Consider the following 18,581-nt stretch of genomic DNA (forward strand, 5'->3'; position numbering starts at 1 on the left):
CTCCGAACACCACCAACCGTCTAGGGCGCCCAAGCACCCAAGAGGAACACGCTCAAGGGCACCAAGCACCCAAGAGTAATGAGCTTCTCAAACTTCACTTCCACGTATCACCGTGGAGAACTCAAACCGATGCACCAAATGCAATGGCAAGGGCACACGGAGTGCCCAAGTCCTTCTCTCCCAAATCCCACCAAAGCAACTAATGCTAGGGAGGAAAATGAGACGAAGAACGAAAGAAGAACACGAAGAACTCCAAGATCTAGATCCAAGGGGTTCCCCTCACTTAGAGGAGAAAGTGATTGGTGGAAACGTGGATCTAGATCTCCTCTCTCTTTTCCCTCAAAAACTAGCAAGAATCCATGGAGGGATTGAGAGTTAGCAAGCTCAAAGAAGGTCAACAATGGGGGAAGAACACGAGCTCAAAGGATAAGGTTCATTGGGGAAGAAGACCCCCTTTTATAGGTGGGGAAAAAATCCAATTGTTATGCTCACAACCCGCACAGAGCGGTACTACCGCTCGTCCTCACGGTACTACCGCTAGGGATCGCGGTACTACTGCTTGCGGTACACAAAATATACTTCCATACCTACCTCCGCAGGACTTGGGACGAGTTTTTTGGTCCGGAGCGGTACTACCTCTCTAGGAGCTGCGGTAGTAAAAAAATTACATCCGCTCCAATTCGCGGTAGTACCGCTGCAGCCTTTTCAGAACACCAAAACTGCCACAACTTTGCAAACGGACTCCGAATTCGATGAAACCAAGTTTGTTGGAAAGCTAGAGACAAGGGCTAACACAATCTTGAAAGAAATACCAATAATAAGAAAATGAGAAAAGGCCCAAAAGAAAATGGTGAGAACCCTTCCTCGGAGAAGACCGGTAAAACCTCCAACACCGAAAACATCATAGAAGACGCATGCAAACTCCGTTTTCGATGAACTCAAGCTTGTCATCAAGATGACCATAAGCTCTAAGACTCACAAAGAGAATCAAACAAGAACCAAGAAACATGATGCAAGGATGCAATGGTTTGAGCTCTCTACGAACGATACGATCAAGCAACTCATCGAGAGCCCTCCTTGATAGTATGGCAATCGATCCTATAACCCGGTCTCCCACAACTACCATGAGACCGGTAAAATAGAAAACCTATCAAGGGCAAACCTTTGCCTTGCACATGGTCCACTTGAGCTAGATGATGACGATCTTCACTCCCTCAAGTTGGACCACCTTTCTTGATTGCGTTGGCTTGATGAAGACTAGATGATTGCTCCCCCATAGTCCACTATGGGTGAGCCACTCTTCGGCTCATCTCCACAAGTCCATTGACACCACAATGGATGGCAAGATTCAAGCACTTGATCTCTTCATGATGCTCCACTTGAACTTGCACACAGCAATCTTGATGACGATCACCACTTGATGTCATCCTTTCCATGGGTTGTATGATATCTTCCTCTTGATGCAAGCCCATGGATACGTACCTAACCCCACATAGAAATCTCACATAGACCATGGGTTAGTACACAAAGTGCAATGGACAATGCTTACCATACCATGGGATCACTTGATCCCTCTCGGTACATCTTCTACGCTTTGTGAGTTAATCAACTTGATTCACTATTAACTTAGTCTTGATCAACCTTGAATCTTTTCAACTCTCTTCATTTGGATGATGTATTGAAGGTAAACATGAATGATCACACAACCTTCTTCTTCAAGACATGCTTGCAATAAGCTCAACACCCGCATGACCAATCTTTGGATAATTCCTTAATAGCACCTTGGTCAACTCATAAACTCCTTGAAACCAACACATGGACTTCAAGAAAAACCTATGGAAAAATCCTTCAAATATAACTCAAGACAACCATTAGTCCATAGAGATTGTCATCAATTACCAAAACCAAACATGGGGGCACCGCATGTTCTTTCATCGGTGAACATCTCCATGTTGATCGTATCTTCCATACGACTCGTGCTCGACCTTTCGGTCTCTGTGTTCCGAGGCCATGTCTGTACATGCTAGGCTCGTCAAGTTAACCCTAAGTGTTTTGCATGTGTAAAACTGTCTTACACCCGTTGTATGTGAACGTAAGAATCTATCACACCCGATCATCACGTGGTGCTTCAAAACGACGAACTTTAGCAACGGTGCACAGTTAGGGGAGAACACTTCTTGAAATTGTTGTAAGGGATCATCTTATTTACTACTGTCGTTCTAAGTAAACAAGATGCATAAATATAATAAACATCACATGCAATTATATAGTAGTGACATGATATGGCCAATATCATATAGCTCCTTTGATCTCCATCTTCGGGGCTCCATGATCATCTTTGTCACCGGCATGACACCATGATCTCCATCATCGTGTCTTCATGAAGTTGTCACGCCAATGACTACTTCTACTTCTATGGCTAACGCGTTTAGTAATAAAGTAAAGTAATTTACATGGCGTTCTTCAATGACACGCAGGTCATACAAAAAATAAAGACAACTCCTATGGCTCCTGCTGGTTGTCATACTCATCGACATGCAAGTCATGATTCCTATTACAAGAACATGATCTCATACATCACAATATATCATTCATCATTCATCACAACTTTTGGCCATATCACATCACCAGACACTTGCTGCAAAAACAAGTTAGACGTCCTCTAATTATTGTTGCAAGTTTTTACGTGGCTTCTATAGGTGATCTAGCAAGAACGTTTTCTTACCTACGTTAAAGCCACAACGTGATTTGTCAACTTCTATTTACCCTTCATAAGGACCCTTTTCGTCGAATCCGCTCCAACTAAAGTGGGAGAGACAGACACCCGCTAGCCACCTTATGCAACTAGTGCATATCAGACGGTGGAACCTGTCTCACGTAAGCGTACGTGTAAGGTCGGTCCGGGCCGCTTCATCCCACAATACCGCTGAAGCAAAATAAGACTAGTAGCGGCAAGAGAGTTGACAACATCTACGCCCACAACAAAATTGTGTTCTACTCGTGTAATAGAGAACTACGCATAGACCTAGCTCATGATGCCACTGTTGGGGAACGTTGCAGAAAATTAAAATTTTTCCTACGGTTTCACCAAGATCCATCCATGAGTTCATCTAAGCAACGAGTGATAGGAGTGCATCTACATACCCTTGTAGATCGCGAGCGGAAGCGTTCAAGAGAACGGGGATGATGGAGTCGTACTCGCCATGATCCAAATCACTGATGACCAAGTGCTGAACGGACAGCACCTCCGCGTTCAACACACGTACGGAGCGGATGACGTCTCCTCCTTCTTGATCCAGCAAGGGGGAAGGATAGGTTGAGGAAGAAGACTCCAGCAGCAGCACGACGGCGTGGTGGTGGTGGAGAAGCAGTACTCCGGCAGGGCTTCACCAAGCAACCGCGGGAGGAGGAAGAGGTGTAGCAGGGGGAGGGAGGCGCCAAGAGTTAGGGGTGCGGCTGCCCTCCCTCCCCCCCTCCTTTATATAGGCCCCCAGGGGGTAGCCGGACCTAGATATGGGATCTCTAGGGGGGCGGCGGCCAAGGGGGTGGAGTGCCCCCCAAGGCAAGTGGAGGCGCCCCCTCCCCTAGGGTTCCCAACCCTAGGCGCAGAGGGGGGCCCAGGGGGGCGCACCAGCCCACCAGGGGCTGGTCCCCTCCCCACTTCAGCCCATGGGGCCCTCCGGGATGGGTGGCCCCACCCGGTGGACCCCCGGGACCCTTCCGGTGGTCCCGGTACAATACCGGGTGACCCCGAAACTTTCCCGATGGCCGAAACAGCACTTCCTATATATAAACCTTCACCTCCGGACTATTCCGGAACTCCTCGTGACGTCCGGGATCTCATCCGGGACTCCGAACAACATTCGGTAATCACATACAAGTCTTCCTAATAACCCTAGCGTCACCGAACCTTAAGTGTGCAGACCCTATGGGTTCGGGAGACACGCAGACATGACCGAGATGGATCTCCGGTCAATAACCAATAGCGGGATCTGGATACCCATGTTGGCTCCCACATGCTTCTCGATGATGTCATCGGATGAACCACGATGCCGAGGATTCAATCAACCCCGTATACAATTCCCTTTGTCAATCGGTATGTTACTTGCCCGAGACTCGATCGTCGGTATCCCAATACCTCATTCAGTCTCGTTACCGGCAAGTCACTTTGCTCGTACTGTAATGCATGATCCCGTGACCAAACACTTGGTCACTTTGAGCTCATTATGATGATGCATTACCGAGTGGGCCCAGAGATACCTCTCCGTCATACGGAGTGACAAATCCCAGTCTCGATCCGTGTCAACCCAACAGAAACTTTCGGAGATACCTGTAGTGCACCTTTATAGTCACCCAGTTACGTTGTGACGTTTGGTACACCCAAAGCACTCCTACGGTATCCGGGAGTTACACGATCTCATGGTCTAAGGAAAGGATACTTGACACTGGAAAAGCTCTAGCAAACGAACTACACGATCTTGTGCTATGCTTAGGATTGGGTCTTGTCCATCACATCATTCTCCTAATGATGTGATCCCGTTATCAACGACATCTAATGTCCATAGTCAGGAAACCATGACTATCTGTTGATCAACGAGCTAGTCAACTAGAGGCTTACTAGGGACATATTATGGTCTATGTATTCACACGTGTATTACGATTTTCGGATAATACAGTTATAGCATGAATAAAGACAATTATCATGAACAAGGAAATATAATAATAATACTTTTATTATTGCCTCTAGGGCATATTTCCAACATGGTGGCCCTCCGGTGCCCATCTTCTGCTATATGAAGGCTTTTACCCTGGAAAAAATCATAAGCAAGCTTACGGGACAAAACTCCGCCGCCACGAGGCGGAACCTTGGCGGAACCAATCTAGGGCTCCGGAGGAGTTGTTCTGCCGGGGAAACTTCCCTCCGGGAGGGGGAAATCATCACCATCGTCATCACCAACGATCCTCTCATCGGGAGGGGGACAATCTCCATCGACAACTTCACCAGCACCATCTCCTCTCAAAACCCTAGATCATCTCTTGTATCAAAACCTCAAATTGGTACCTGTGGGTTGCTAGTAGTGTTGATTACTCCTTGTAGTTGATGCTAATTGGTTTACTTGGTGGAAGATCATATGTTCAGATCCTTAATGCATATTAATACTCCTCTGATCATGAACATGAATATGCTTTGTGAGTAGTTACGTTTGTTCCTGAGGACATGGGTGAAGTCTTGCTATTAGTAGTCATGTGAATTTGGTATTCGTTCGATATTTTGATGAGATGTATGTTGTCTCTTCTCTAGTGGTGTTATGTGAACGTCGACTACATGACACTTCACCATTATTTGGGCCTAGAGGAAGGCATTGGGAAGTAATAAGTAGATGATGGGTTGCTAGAGTGACAGAAGCTTAAACCCTAGTTTATGCGTTGCTTTGTAAGGGGCTGATTTGGATCCACTAGTTTCATGCTATGGTTAGGTTTACCTTAAGACTTCTTTTGTAGTTGCGGATTCTTGCAATAGGGGTTAATCATAAGTGGGATGCTTGTCCAAGAAAGGGCAGTACCCAAGCACCGGTCCACCCACATATTAAATTATCAAAGTACCGAACGTGAATCATATGAGCGTGATGAAACTAGCTTGATGATAATTCCCATGTGTCCTCGGGAGCGCCTTTCTCATTATAAGAAACTGTCCAGGCTTGTCCTTTGCTACAAAAAGGATTGGGCCACCTTGCTGCACTTTATTTACTTTCATTGCTTGTTACCCGTTACAAATTATCTTATCACAAAACTATCTGTTACCTACAATTTCAGTGCTTGCAGAGAATACCTTATTGAAAACCGCTTGTCATTTTCTTCTGCTCCTCGTTGGGTTCTACACTCTTACTTATCGAAAGGACTACGATAGATCCCCTATAATTGTGGGTCATCAATGACCATCGAAGGTTTTATTCATGTAAACAGAACAACAATTATTCTCTGGTCAATAACTGTATTGCTATAAACATGATCAAATCATATTCATGCTCAAGGCAAACGCCAAATAACATTTATTTAGGTTTAACACTAATCCCGAAAGTATAGGGAGTGTGCGATGATGATCATATCAATCTTGGAACCACTTCCAACACACATCATCACTTCACCCTCAACTAGTCTCTGTTTATTCTGTAACTCCTGTTTTGAGTTACTAATTTTTAGCAACCGAACAAGTATCAAATACCCAGGGGCTACTATAAACACTAGTAAGGTACACATCAATAACCTGTATATCAAATATACCCTTGTTCACTTTGCCATCCTTCTTATCCACCAAATTTCAGGGCATTTCCGCTTCTAGTGACTATTTCCTTTGCAGTAGAAGCACTCAATTTCAGGCTTTAGTCTAGCTTTGGGCTTCTTCACGGAAATGACAACTTGCTTGCCATTCTACATGAAGTTCCCTTTCTTTCCCTTTGCCCTTTTCTTGAAACTAGTGGTCTTGTTAATCATCAACAATTGATGCTCTTTCTTGATTTCTACCTTCATCGATTTCATCATCATGAAAAGCTCGGGAATCGTTTTCGTCATCCCTTGCATACTATAGTTCGTCACGAAGTTCTACTAACTTGGTGATGGTGACTAGAGAACTCTGTCAATCACTATCTTATCTGGAATATTAACTCCCACTTGATTCAAGCGATTGTAGTACCCAGACAATCTGAGCACATGCTCACTGCTTGAGCTATTCTCCTCCATCTTTTAGCTATAGAACTTGTTGGAGACTTCATATCTCTCAATTCGGGTATTTGCTTGAAATATTAACTTCAACTCCTGGAACATCTCATATGGTCCATGACGTTTAAAACGTCTTTGAAGTCCCGATTCTAAGTCGTTAAGCATGGTGCACTAAACTATCAAGTAGTCATCATATTGAGCTAGCCAAACGTTCATAACGTCTGCATCTGCTCCTGCAATAGGTCTATCACCTAGCGGTCCACCAAGGACATAATTCTTTTGTGCAGCAATGAGGATAAATCTCAGATCACGGACCCAGTCCGCATCATTGCTACTATCATCTTTCAACTTAGTTTTCTCTAGGAACACATACACACATAGGGAAGCAACAACGCGAGCTATTGATCTACAACATTATTTGCAAAATACTATCAGGACTAAGTTCATGATAAATTAAAGTTCAATTAATCATATTACTTAAGAACTCCCACTTAGATAGACATCCCTCTAATCATCTAAGTGATCACGTTATCCAAATCAACTAAACCATGTCCGATCATCACGTGAGATGGAGTAGTTTTCAATGGTGAACATCACTATGTTAATCATATCTACTATATGATTCACGCTCGACCTTTCGGTCTCCAGTGTTCCGAGGCCATATCTGCATATGCTAGGCTCGTCAAGTTTAACCCGAGTATTCTGCATGTGCAAAACTGGCTTACACTCATTGTATGTCAACGTAGAGCTTATCACACTCGATCATCACGTGGTGTCTCAGCACGAAGAACTGTCGCAACGGTGCATACTTAGGGAGAACACTTATACCTTGAAATTTTAGTAAGGGATCATCTTATAAAGCTACCGCCGAACTAAGCAAAATAAGATGTATAAAAGATAAACATCACATGCAATCAAAATATGTGACATGATATGGCCATCATCATCTTGTGCCTTTGATCTCCATCTCCAAAGCATCGTCATGATCTCCATCGTCACCGGCATGACACCATGATCTCCATCATCTTGATCTATATCAATGTGTCGTCACATGGTCGTCTCGCCAACTATTGCTTTTGCAACTATTGCTATCGCATAGCGATAAAGTAAAGCAATTATTTGGCGCTTGCATCTTATGCAATAAAGAGACAACCATAAGGCTTCTGCCAGTTGCCGATAACTTCAACAAAACATGATCATCTCATACAACAACTTATATCTCATCACGTCTTGACCATATCACATCACAACATGCCCTGCAAAAACAAGTTAGACGTCCTCTACTTTGTTGTTGCAAGTTTTACGTGGCTGCTACGGGCTTAGCAAGAACCGTTCTTACCTACGCATCAAAACCACAACAATTTTTCATCAACTATGTGTTGTTTTAACCTTCAACAAGGACCGGGCGTAGCCACACTCGATTCAACTAAAGTTGGAGAAACTGACACTCGCCAGCCACCTGTGTGCGAAGCACGTCGGTAGAACCAGTCCCGCATAAGCGTACGCGCAATGTTGGTCCAGGCCGCTTCATCCAACAATACCACCGAATCAAAGTATGACATGCTGGTAAGCAGTATGACTATTATCTCCCACAACTCACTTGTGTTCTACTCGTGCATATAACATCTACGCATAAACCTGGCTCGGATGCCACTGTTGGGTTACGTAGTAATTTTAAAAAAAATCCTACGCACACGCAAGATCATGGTGATGCATAGCAACGAGAGGGGATAGTGTCGTCCACGTACCCTCCTAGACCGTAAGCGGAATCGTTATGACAACGCGGTTGATGTAGTCGTACGTCTTCACGATCGACCGATCTTAGTACCGAACGTACGGCACCTCCGCGATCTGCACACGTTCAGCTCGGTGACGTCCCACGAACTCACGATCTAGTAGAGCTTCGAGGGAAAGTTCCATCAGCACGACGGCGTGATGACGCTGTTGATGAAGCTACCGACGCAGGGCTTCGCCTAAGCACCGCTACGATATGACCAAGGTGGATTATGGTGGAGGGGGGCACCGCACACGGCTAAAGATCAATGATCAACTTGTGTGTTCTAGGGTGCCCCCCTTTCCCCTGTATATAAAGGAGGGAGGGAGGAGGAGGCTGACCCTCATAGGGTGCGCCCAAAGTGTGGAGTCCTACTAGGACTCCCTAGTCCTAGTAGGATTCCACCTCCCACATGGAGTAGGAAAAGGGGAAGGGAGAAGGAGAAGGAAGGAAGGGGGTGCCCCCCTCCCTAGTCCAATTCGGACCAGCCCATGGGGAGGGGTGCGGCCACCATGAGGCCTTTTCTCTCCTTTCCCGTATGGCCCATTAAGGCCCAATACGAATTCCCGTAACTCTCCGGTACTCCAAAAAATACCCGAATCACTCGGAACCTTTTCGATGTCCGAATATAGCCTTCCAATATATCGATCTTTACGGCTCGATCATTTTGAGACTCCTCGTCATGTCCCCGATCTCATCCGGGACTCCAAACAAACTTCGGTCATCAAATCATATAACTCATAATATAAATCGTCACCGAACGTTAAACGTGCGAACCCTATGGGTTCGAGAACTATGTAGACATGACCGAGACACGTCTTCGGTCAATAACCAATAGCGGAACCTGGATGCTCATATTGGCTCCTACATATTCTACGAAGATCTTTATCGGTCAAACCGCATAACAACATACGTTGTTCCCTTTGTCATCGGTATGTTACTCGCCCGAGATTCGATCGTCGGTATCACCATACCTAGTTCAATCTTGTTACCGGCAAGTCTCTTTACTCGTTCTGTAATGCATCATCCCGCAACTAACTCATTAGTCACATTGCTTGCAAGGCTTATAGTGATGTGCATTACCGAGAGGTCCCAGAGATACCTCTCCGACAATCAGAGTGACAAATCCTAATCTCGATCTATGCCAACTCAATAAGTACCATCAGAGACACCTGTAGAGCACCTTTATAATCACCCAGTTACGTTGTGATGTTTGGTAGCACACAAAGTGTTCCTCCGGTATTCGGGAGTTGCATATCTCATAGTCGTAGGAACATGTATAAGTCATGAAGAAAGCAATAGCAACAAACTAAACGATCAAGTGCTAAGCTAACAGAATGGGTCAAGTCAATCACATCATTCTCTAATGATGTGATCCCATTAATCAAATGACAACTCATGTCTATGGTTAGGAAATTTAACCATCTTTGATTAACGAGCTAGTCAAGTAGAGGCATGCTAGTGACATTATGTTTGTCTATGTATTCACACATGTACTAAGTTTCTGGTTAATACAATTCTAGCATGAATAATAAACATTTATCATGATATAAGGAAATATAAATAACAACTTTATTATTGCCTCTAGGGCATATTTCCTTCAGGAAGGTGTCGGCGTCAACTCTCCACCACCACTGGAGGCTACTGCGGGCCCGAGCACCCACGCGGAGCAGCGCTTCGGCCGCCTCTTCGGGCGCGCCGTCGCGGCCCTCGACCGCCGCCCCAGCCGCCGCCCAGGCTCATGGGCTCCGGCGAACCTCGGCTTCGCCACCACTCCGCTGCGCCAGGCCTCCACCATCGTCGTCTCCTCTTCGGACGAGGAGGGCTCGTCAGCGACGAGCCGGTGACCACCAGAGACTGATGGGATGCGGCGGCGGCCGTTACCCCCGCTGGTAGCGTCGTGTCGGAGGAGGGGATCGAGTGGTGGTGCGGGCGTCAGATTATCCGACCCGTATCCGTAACCGCCCTCTCCCCCCATTTGTCTTATGTGGTGCGACGACGGTTGGGCCGGCCAAAGGCCGTGCAGGCCCAGGCCCAGGCGCATGCGGGTTCTCCGGCTGCCTCCTATTGGCCGTGGACGCCATTTTTTCTCCGTTTTTATTAGTCTAGTACTAATTATTGTATATGGTGCAGTTTTAGACTTTGTTTAGTACCTAGTTTGACTGCTACTTACATACTAGTCCAGTTCTAGATTACATCTGACTAGGACTTGTGTAATTATTAGTGTGTTTATATTATGTAATGGATTGATAATATAAATAAAGTACCGGATTTAATCCGGGAAGAATGACATGTTCCATGTGTTTACCACATCTCATTTTTATTGAACATGTTTTTGCGATTGAGATCTTCTCTCGCATATCAAACTTGCAATTTTTTTGAATATTTCTCCCTCATCTTATTTGGAATCACAAAGTAATGAGTTGTGATCTAATGCACATTTGCAGACTATCCTCTCTTACTGTGAGGTCTACCTCCAACGTGTATTCCTTATATCTGAATTGTAGCATACACAAGGTAATGGCGATGTAGCCTATTACTGTGAGATCTAAGTGATCTTCAAAGTGTTATGTTCACACAATTGAGGTTGAGAATTTTTTAAGTTTACACTTGAATATCAATTTTTTGCATTCTTATTACAGAACCATGATGGTTATTAATTATCTCTGGTTTCCCATGTAGGCGAAGATGACTGCCAAAGAGTTTGAGGAGCTTGCCCTCAATGGCCACAATTACCCTACATGGGCTATGGACACCAAGATCAGTCTTGCGTCCCGTGGGATAGCGTGTGCAATACAACCCACGGAGACTCCTCTCCCGGCTGGGGCCACGCTGCTGACAGAACAGCAGAACTATGCTGCTTTATTCATCATAAGGCGCCATATTCATCCAGACCTCAAGTCTGAGTATTTACAGGAGGAATCTCCTAGTACTCTGTTTCTGGCCCTCAAAACGAGGTATGAACAGCAGAAGGTAGTAGTCCTGCCAGAAGCACTCCATGATTGAACTCATCTCCGTCTTCAGGATTTCAAGTCCATCGGTGAGTACAGTCATTTTGTCCATAAGATATGTTCCAAACTGTGCTTTTGTGAGAAGGAACCTGCTGGGGGGGAGAAGATAGAGAAAACTTTGTCTACTATGCTCCCTTTAGATAGAATCCTCGAACAACAATATCGTGCTCGAAACTACACTGTCTATCCTGAGCTTATTCACATGTTACTTTAGGCTGAAAAGCATGATGAGCTACTCGCTAAGAATGGCTCTCAGCGCCCAGTTGGGGCACAACCTTTACCTGAAGTCCATTTGAATGTTGCAAATAGATAGAAGTTTAATGGTACCTTTCGGGGTAAACATTCCAATTTCGAGCATAAGCGAAAGCGCAATGGGAATAGGAGATCTAGATACTCAGAAAAGGGAAAAGGCACTTCAAAGCCCAGGGTTGATAAATCTAAGCTTTGCAACAAGTGTGGATGCTACACGCATTCTACTGAAAAGTGCACAATGCCCAAGCATCTGGTTATGCTGTACCAGCAATCTCAGGGACGCAAAGCACCTCAAGGGGAAAGGTTTGAAGCCAACTTCAACCTTCATCCAGATAGTGCAAAAGGAGTTGGTGGTTCGCACGATGTTCCTCCTGGACCGAGCAACGCCGTGGTTCCTTATCTGCTTGAGGATGCTGCTAAAATGGAGAACACGTTGATTGAGTACACCGCAAACAACGTGTTTGGCGACTTCGACTAGTCCATCAATCTCCTTAGTGATCTACTTAATTATGTCCATTTGTGATGATTGTAATAAGAACATAAGTCCAGCAAATACATCTTCGAGTATATTAAGAAAGGAACCCCACATGTCTAAATAGTTATCAACGAAGAAGAACCCCACCCTAGCAACTACAAATTAATTTAAGCACATATTATGTTCCTTTTACTTTCTATAAATAATTATTACTATACATATGTATTTTCCAGTTTTAATTATCATATTATTTATCAAAACATTTGTCTACTATACAACCAAATATCTTCCGAATGTATTGCAACCAATTCCCGCCGCAACGCGCGGGGTATTTTCTAGTTTAATCAATGGTTGAACCCACATGCGAACGACCCGGAGCGAGCAAACCCCACCTGGGCTCGCCTTTATGGGCCCCATGGGGTGATGGTCCTTTATTGGCCCCACGGAGTGATGGTGCGTGGGCCTGCAACACCAATTAGAAGCTCCCCTTATTTAAGAAGAAGTGCCAAAAGACTCACACCAGTTTCTCCGAAGGCAAATCCTAAACGGCGCCCTAACTGGCGCAAAAACGAGCAAGTAGCAGGTTTTGAACTAGCGACGCCCTCGTGCAAGCTAGCCTCGATAGCCAACTAGAACAACATACTAATGTGGTTATTTGCAACCTTTTTATTCCTTTGTTCATCTTTCCTTTTTCTTTTCCATTCATTTTTTCTTGTTCCTTTTATTTTTTCTTTTTTCTTTTTCGTTTTTATAATTCAACAAAAAGTTCATCAAATTTGATGGACGTTTTTTCAAATATGGTGAACTTTTTTCAAAATCCGTGAACGTTTTCAAATTCGGTGTACTTTTTCCAAAAATCCGACAACATTTCTCAAAGTCGGTGAACTTTTTTTCAAATCCTATGAACTTTTTTTAAAGTTTGTGAACTATTTTTGAAACTAATGAATTTTTTTCAAAATTGATGAACTTTTTTTCAAATTTTATGAACTTTTTTTTTCAAAATCGATCAACTTTTTCAAATGGATGAACTTTTTTTAGTCCGTGAACGATTTTGAAGTCTGTGATTGTTTTTGAAAATTCATGAATATATTGAATTCATGATTTTTTTTCGTTTTTTTCTTGTTTCAAAAGTCAACTATTGACCAGTTAACGCTGGACCGGTCAACTTTGATCGAAATGAATGAAGTGACGTGCACCGTGATCGTACGCGAAAAGCATACATGGCAACCTGGGCCGGCCCAGTTTGCTGGGCGCGTGGGCGCGAGTACCTGAAGCAGTGCATTAAAGAAAACGAAAAAGAATGAGAAAAAAAAGAAAAAGAATAAACCGAACTGAATAAGGAATATAAGAAGAGAAACAAACTTTTTGTGCACTAGCATGATGATGGCAAGGTGGTTAGTGCGTAGCGGTTATCTCAGAGAGGTTGAGGGGTCGAACCCTGGTGCGAGCGGGACGCTGCAGGCGCCAGTTTGCAAAATACACGTTAATGCTCGCATGCAGCATCAAATAGGGTTTGCCTGCACCGTGATCGTGCGGAAAGAGAATACATGGCGACCTGGGCCGGCCCAGTTCGCGGGGCGCGTGGGGCTCCCTTCTCCGAAGCCCAGATTCTCGCAGGCCGACAGTCCGAAGCCCACCGGTACCCCCTCTAAGACACAAGAGAGAACAACTGAGACGACCACATCTTCCGCTCCCCAAACCCTAAACCCGTGTCACCCGATCGGCGGCGGCCGCGGCGGTGAGGCGGCGAGAAGATGGGAAAGAGGAAGAGGGAAAGGGAAGTGCGTTTTCACGTGAAGACATCCGAGGGTTCCTCCTCGTCGTCGTCGTCACTCGGCGGAGGTGGCCGCACCCCTCCTTCTTTGAGGGGAGGAGGAGGAGGAGGACGAGGAGGAGGCGGGAGCAGCAGCGTCGTCCCAAATCCAACATCAACATCACCCTTGTCGGCGTCGGGCGCACCTTCGACGCCATCATCTTCCTCCACAGCTTCTTCATTGAAGATCGGGACGATGGAATTCAATCTTCCACCCGGATCCCCGCCAACATCCACAGCGTCTCCACAGGCAGTTACCTCACCCGTTGCCCTCCCTCATCCTCAGGCTCCAGCGATTCTGTCTCCGACTCCTCCGCCCGGATCCACACCAACATCCACAGCCTCTCAGGCAGCCACCTCACCGGTCGAACCCCCACATGCTGATGTTTCCCATTTTTCGAGCCCATTCCCGAATCCTATGCACAGGCACTCCAGCAGTCTGAAGACAGCAACACGACCATGACCTACCTCAAGCATCTACGAAGGTTAGTTATGGTTTGGATTTCGTTATCGTTGTTCCTATTGCTTCAGCTAATAACAGGCTAACGATATTGAATTCTTGTTCTAGGTGCTGTGGTGAAGATGCACGCCGCCTTTGGGCATCTGGTAGCTGTCACTTAAAGATGAGTTTTGACAGGTTGAAAACAGAAGATCGTAAACTTGCATACATGATATGTAATAACTATGAGAGGTGAGTTCTGACATAAGTAAGCCACTGCTTTAGTTATTTTGTAGGGAATGCTTTTATCATCCACTTGCATTTGTCATCTGTGCACTGATAGTTATTGTGGACTATGCCTTAAATATGTTCATGAATTGTGGTTTGAACAACCGTTTATTATTCCACAGGTTAAAAGTACATTTGGAGTCTGCCCTCAGAACATTCTTATTGGAATCTTTCAAAAGTCAGAGTCCTGAGACTATAAAGAAGAGGTTTGCAAGTGAGGATAAAATGAAACAATTCATTCAAGTCCAAACAAAACTGACAGTTATGCAGATGCCTTCAAGGTAATTTTTCATGGCCCGCTGATCTTTGTTTCGTTTTCTATTCATTCCTTGCAGTCTTGTATACTGCAACACTATTCCCTCTCTACCTAATTTGGTTATTTGGGTATTGCCAGTGCAGCATTAATACATGTTATGTGTTCTTTGAGCTAAATTTTCATTTGTTTCAAACATTTCTCTTGCGCAATAACTAGGTGATATTATTTGTCTTTTGGAGCAAAACAGCGGCATGGGCTTTTAGCTTTGTAATGTGGTAGTAAAGTCTTAAGAGTTCTATGCCCCTACTTTTTGATCTCCCTTGGTTACAAGCACGCAAATTTCATTTTCACTTAGACCATGCTATTATACTGCATCATCTAGACATTGCGTAAATATTAGTGTAAAGTTGCTAAAAGAGCTTATTCTGTATTGCAGCATATGTTCATTGCGTCAGCACTTCATCAACAATCCTGCAGGCAGAATTGCTCATCTGTTCCAGAACCAGGCCTATAGCAAAGACGTCCCAACAGCAGTAAAAGAGTCAAGGATTCTGCTTCACAAGTTAACACAACATACCATAGCAGAACACAAAAGAGGTTACTGTTGGGATGGTCAATTAAGCCTTGATGACTGGGAAGTCATAGATGGAACTCACATTTATCCAATTGCCAAATCTGTCCGTTGCACCAGTAGAGCAATGTCTAACAAGGACCTTACTCAAATAGCTGACACAGTAGTTCCAAACTTCATGATCAATGGAGTGATTCCTGTGTTTATGGAACACTTCACAAATGCGTTGAAGTCTCATGGCACACTTGCTGAAGAGGATTTCCGATCTTGGTACTATGCATACCTCCTGCTACACCCCTTTGTTATGTCATCGATAGGAAGGGCAAATCTCCTTAGGAATCTGTATTGGCTTCTGGTGGACTTGAATTTTGAGGAAAACCCGTTCTTTGATACTGTTTTCAAAGTAGCTCCTTCTTCAGACTGGCGAGATTTTATCATGCAGACCCCTGTGAACTACATTATCTGGAAGGTTTTCTGGTACAAGCTGATACCAAATTTCAACACCCTTCCTTATTTCAACTTGTTGGGAAGCATTATAAAGTACCATCGCCATCTTGTTCATCATGGTCCTGACCATGCCAGGGTACGTTTCCTAGATTTAGCTTGTCCACGTGCTATTAGTACATAATATTATGAGCTTTCTATATATATTAGTTCAGTTTGGTCAGGGCCCAGATCTTTAATTATTTTTGAGATATTTCTTATGAGTTCCGTTGTTTCAGGATGGCAAGGTGACAACAATGTCGAGCACAGATGACAGCGAGTTACTTGCTGCAGCGCATGACCAAGATTGCCTCGCAGAGTGCATCAAGAACCTTCTGCAACAGAAGAAAGTGACCAGCGAGTAATGCTTTTTTGTCTGTCTTATCCTTTCTTGAGTTTATTTTTATGTGGATATTTTATATGCTAACCTTCTTTCCTTCTTGCAGCGTCAGTGTTGTGCTTGACGCTTACGCTGTGACATGGGAGCTGTGATTATGCTTGCAGCATTAACGCTTAACATGTGGCGAAGGACTAACAACGAGGCTTTAGGACATTGTTGCACAGAGACGTGACTGTGTGAGTACAGGGTAGTGTTGATGCGACCTTCAGGGGGCTGTATGTAGTGTTGGTAGTGGTGTGGTCGGTGGTGCTCGGATGCACTTTAATTGCTGTTATGCTTATGGGGGAGTTGTTGTTAAGGATGTGATGTCTGTTCTGTGTTTGGATGCAATTTGGTTGCTGTTATCCTATGGGAGAGGTGTTGTTAAGGATGTGAACCTGAAATTCAAGGAATTATCTGTTTTATAAACCGCAATAGTCTTTCGTTTTATTTTTCACATGTACTCCATTTGTAAACAAATATAAGACACAGTGATCTATAAAACGTCTTATATTTGTTTACAAAGGAATAGTACATGTTATGTTCTATGCCGCCACCATGAAAGGTTAAGCTGCAGGATCAAATGAGTCGAACTTAGATTTCACTCTCTTGCCTCAAGGGATCCAAAGCTTTTGTACTCCCTTTGTCTCAAATTAGTCTAAATACATTTGTATCTTAGCACCTCCCTCTGATCTATATTATCAACTTCCAAATTTCGGCAGTTCAGCACCAGGAGGTCGTAGCATGAGAAGTTCTTTGTGTTTTATGTTATCTGAAACCTATCCTTCAGAGATGAAATGCAACGCTCAAACAACTTTTACCTAAGAGTGAGAACATCGAAATCAATGAAATAGAAATTGTTGATAAGGCCTCTCTATCACACACACATGGGAAGTTGAGAGTGATCGTTGTGGGAAGGGTTATAAGTGCAATTATTCATTTCATTGAGGAACACTTACAACATTCATTCCACAGTATTGAGGAACACTTTACAACATTCATGCAACAGTCTTTAGATTACAAGAAAACGGAAACACATACTACATGTGAACATAGTGCCGAACCACTCTATTTTTCCGGAGCATATTTTACTAGCTCCCTATTCTCCGAGAGCGAACGCTGATGCATCATGGGTGTCGGACAGACCGGTGCCCACCTTGAAGGTGACCTTTTCAGTAGAAGACTCATTGACATAGACCTCGACCAAACTGAGCCACAGAAACAGCTCCTTGACCTTGACCCCAGTGACCTTCTTTATCTTGCCCTTCTCAATGAAAGCGGTCACCTCGGTGGCATAGGAGACAGTCTGCTTGATCTTCTTGAAGGTGTCCTCATTCTTCTTCTGAAGCATCCACACGAACCCGTTCTCACGGTTGTATCCGACCTCCTCGATGTCGCTCATTGGAAAGGGGCCTTTCGGGAGGCCGAGCTCTTCGAGTAGCTCAGCGGACCTCTTCTTGCAGACATTGCCCCCCTTGACGACCTCGGCGCCGGCGCGGTGGTTCTTGACCAACTGGGACGCCATTTGAGCTATTGTCTAGGATTGGTTTGCTTCAGAAGTGTGGTTTTAGGTTTGTGGATTGGTGGATGAGCTTGCCATAGGTGATAGAACAGAATATGGTGCTGCCTTATATAGATGCCCAGTGAGACCTGCAGCTTTCCTCTCTGGACTTCTTCTTTCAGATACTTCTTTTTCTGAGAAAAATACCACTCTGAAGTCCACAGCAGAACACTAGAGTTTTTTTTAAATAAAACTTCAACTTTATTAATTAGAAATAATTGTTACATCGTCCATAAGAAGAGGTACAATATCCTTCATAGGCTCCTCAAACCAATCCCTAGTGGTTGGAAATTTTGCTAACCTAGATATTTCATGGGCCACTCTATTTGCTTCCATATTACAGTGTTCAAATTTAACTATAGGAAAATCACAAGCCAAAAAGTAGCAATCATCAAAAACTGCAGCTGCCGCTCCCGCCGAGTGTCCTCCATTCTTCATTATGTCGATCACTTCCATGTTATCTGAGTTTACAACAAGGCGATTGCAACCCGCCTTCTGTGCTAGGAATAAACCAAATTTAAGAGCCAGAATTTCTGTTGTTAATACATCATCACACCAGTCA

General features: G+C 44.4%; 2 protein-coding genes across 2 annotated transcripts; one reads left to right on the forward strand and one right to left on the reverse strand.

The window, feature by feature from the left end:
- The first annotated feature begins 13,918 nt into the window (after nt 1-13,918).
- LOC119310851 lies at nt 13,919-16,887 on the forward strand. The gene is made up of 6 exons (XM_037586474.1): nt 13,919-14,527; nt 14,611-14,733; nt 14,892-15,050; nt 15,462-16,179; nt 16,319-16,440; nt 16,526-16,887. Exons 1-6 carry the CDS (start codon nt 14,502-14,504, stop codon nt 16,569-16,571), a joined length of 1,194 nt encoding a protein of 397 aa, XP_037442371.1. The 5' UTR covers nt 13,919-14,501; the 3' UTR covers nt 16,572-16,887.
- Nucleotides 16,888-17,557: 670 nt separating this feature from the next.
- Nucleotides 17,558-17,983, reverse strand: LOC119306187. The gene has a single exon (XM_037582484.1). The coding sequence runs from the start codon at nt 17,981-17,983 to the stop codon at nt 17,558-17,560; it is 426 nt and encodes a 141-aa protein (XP_037438381.1).
- Between the last annotated feature and the right edge of the window lie 598 nt (nt 17,984-18,581).

The sequence above is a fragment of the Triticum dicoccoides genome, chromosome 5B, assembly GCF_002162155.2.
Source record: "Triticum dicoccoides isolate Atlit2015 ecotype Zavitan chromosome 5B, WEW_v2.0, whole genome shotgun sequence".
NCBI lineage: Eukaryota > Viridiplantae > Streptophyta > Magnoliopsida > Poales > Poaceae > Triticum > Triticum dicoccoides.

Bases quoted from the DNA above. Each gene is read 5' to 3' on its own strand.
- LOC119310851 (XM_037586474.1), top strand. From the start codon at position 14,502: ATGACCTACCTCAAGCATCTACGAAG. The intron at 15,051-15,461 runs GTAATTTTTCAT...TCTGTATTGCAG, and splicing joins GTTATGCAGATGCCTTCAAG to CATATGTTCATTGCGTCAGC. The intron at 16,441-16,525 runs GTAATGCTTTTT...TCCTTCTTGCAG, and splicing joins CAGAAGAAAGTGACCAGCGA to CGTCAGTGTTGTGCTTGACG.
- LOC119306187 (XM_037582484.1), bottom strand. From the start codon at position 17,983: ATGGCGTCCCAGTTGGTCAAGAACCACCGCGCCGGCGCCGAGGTCGTC.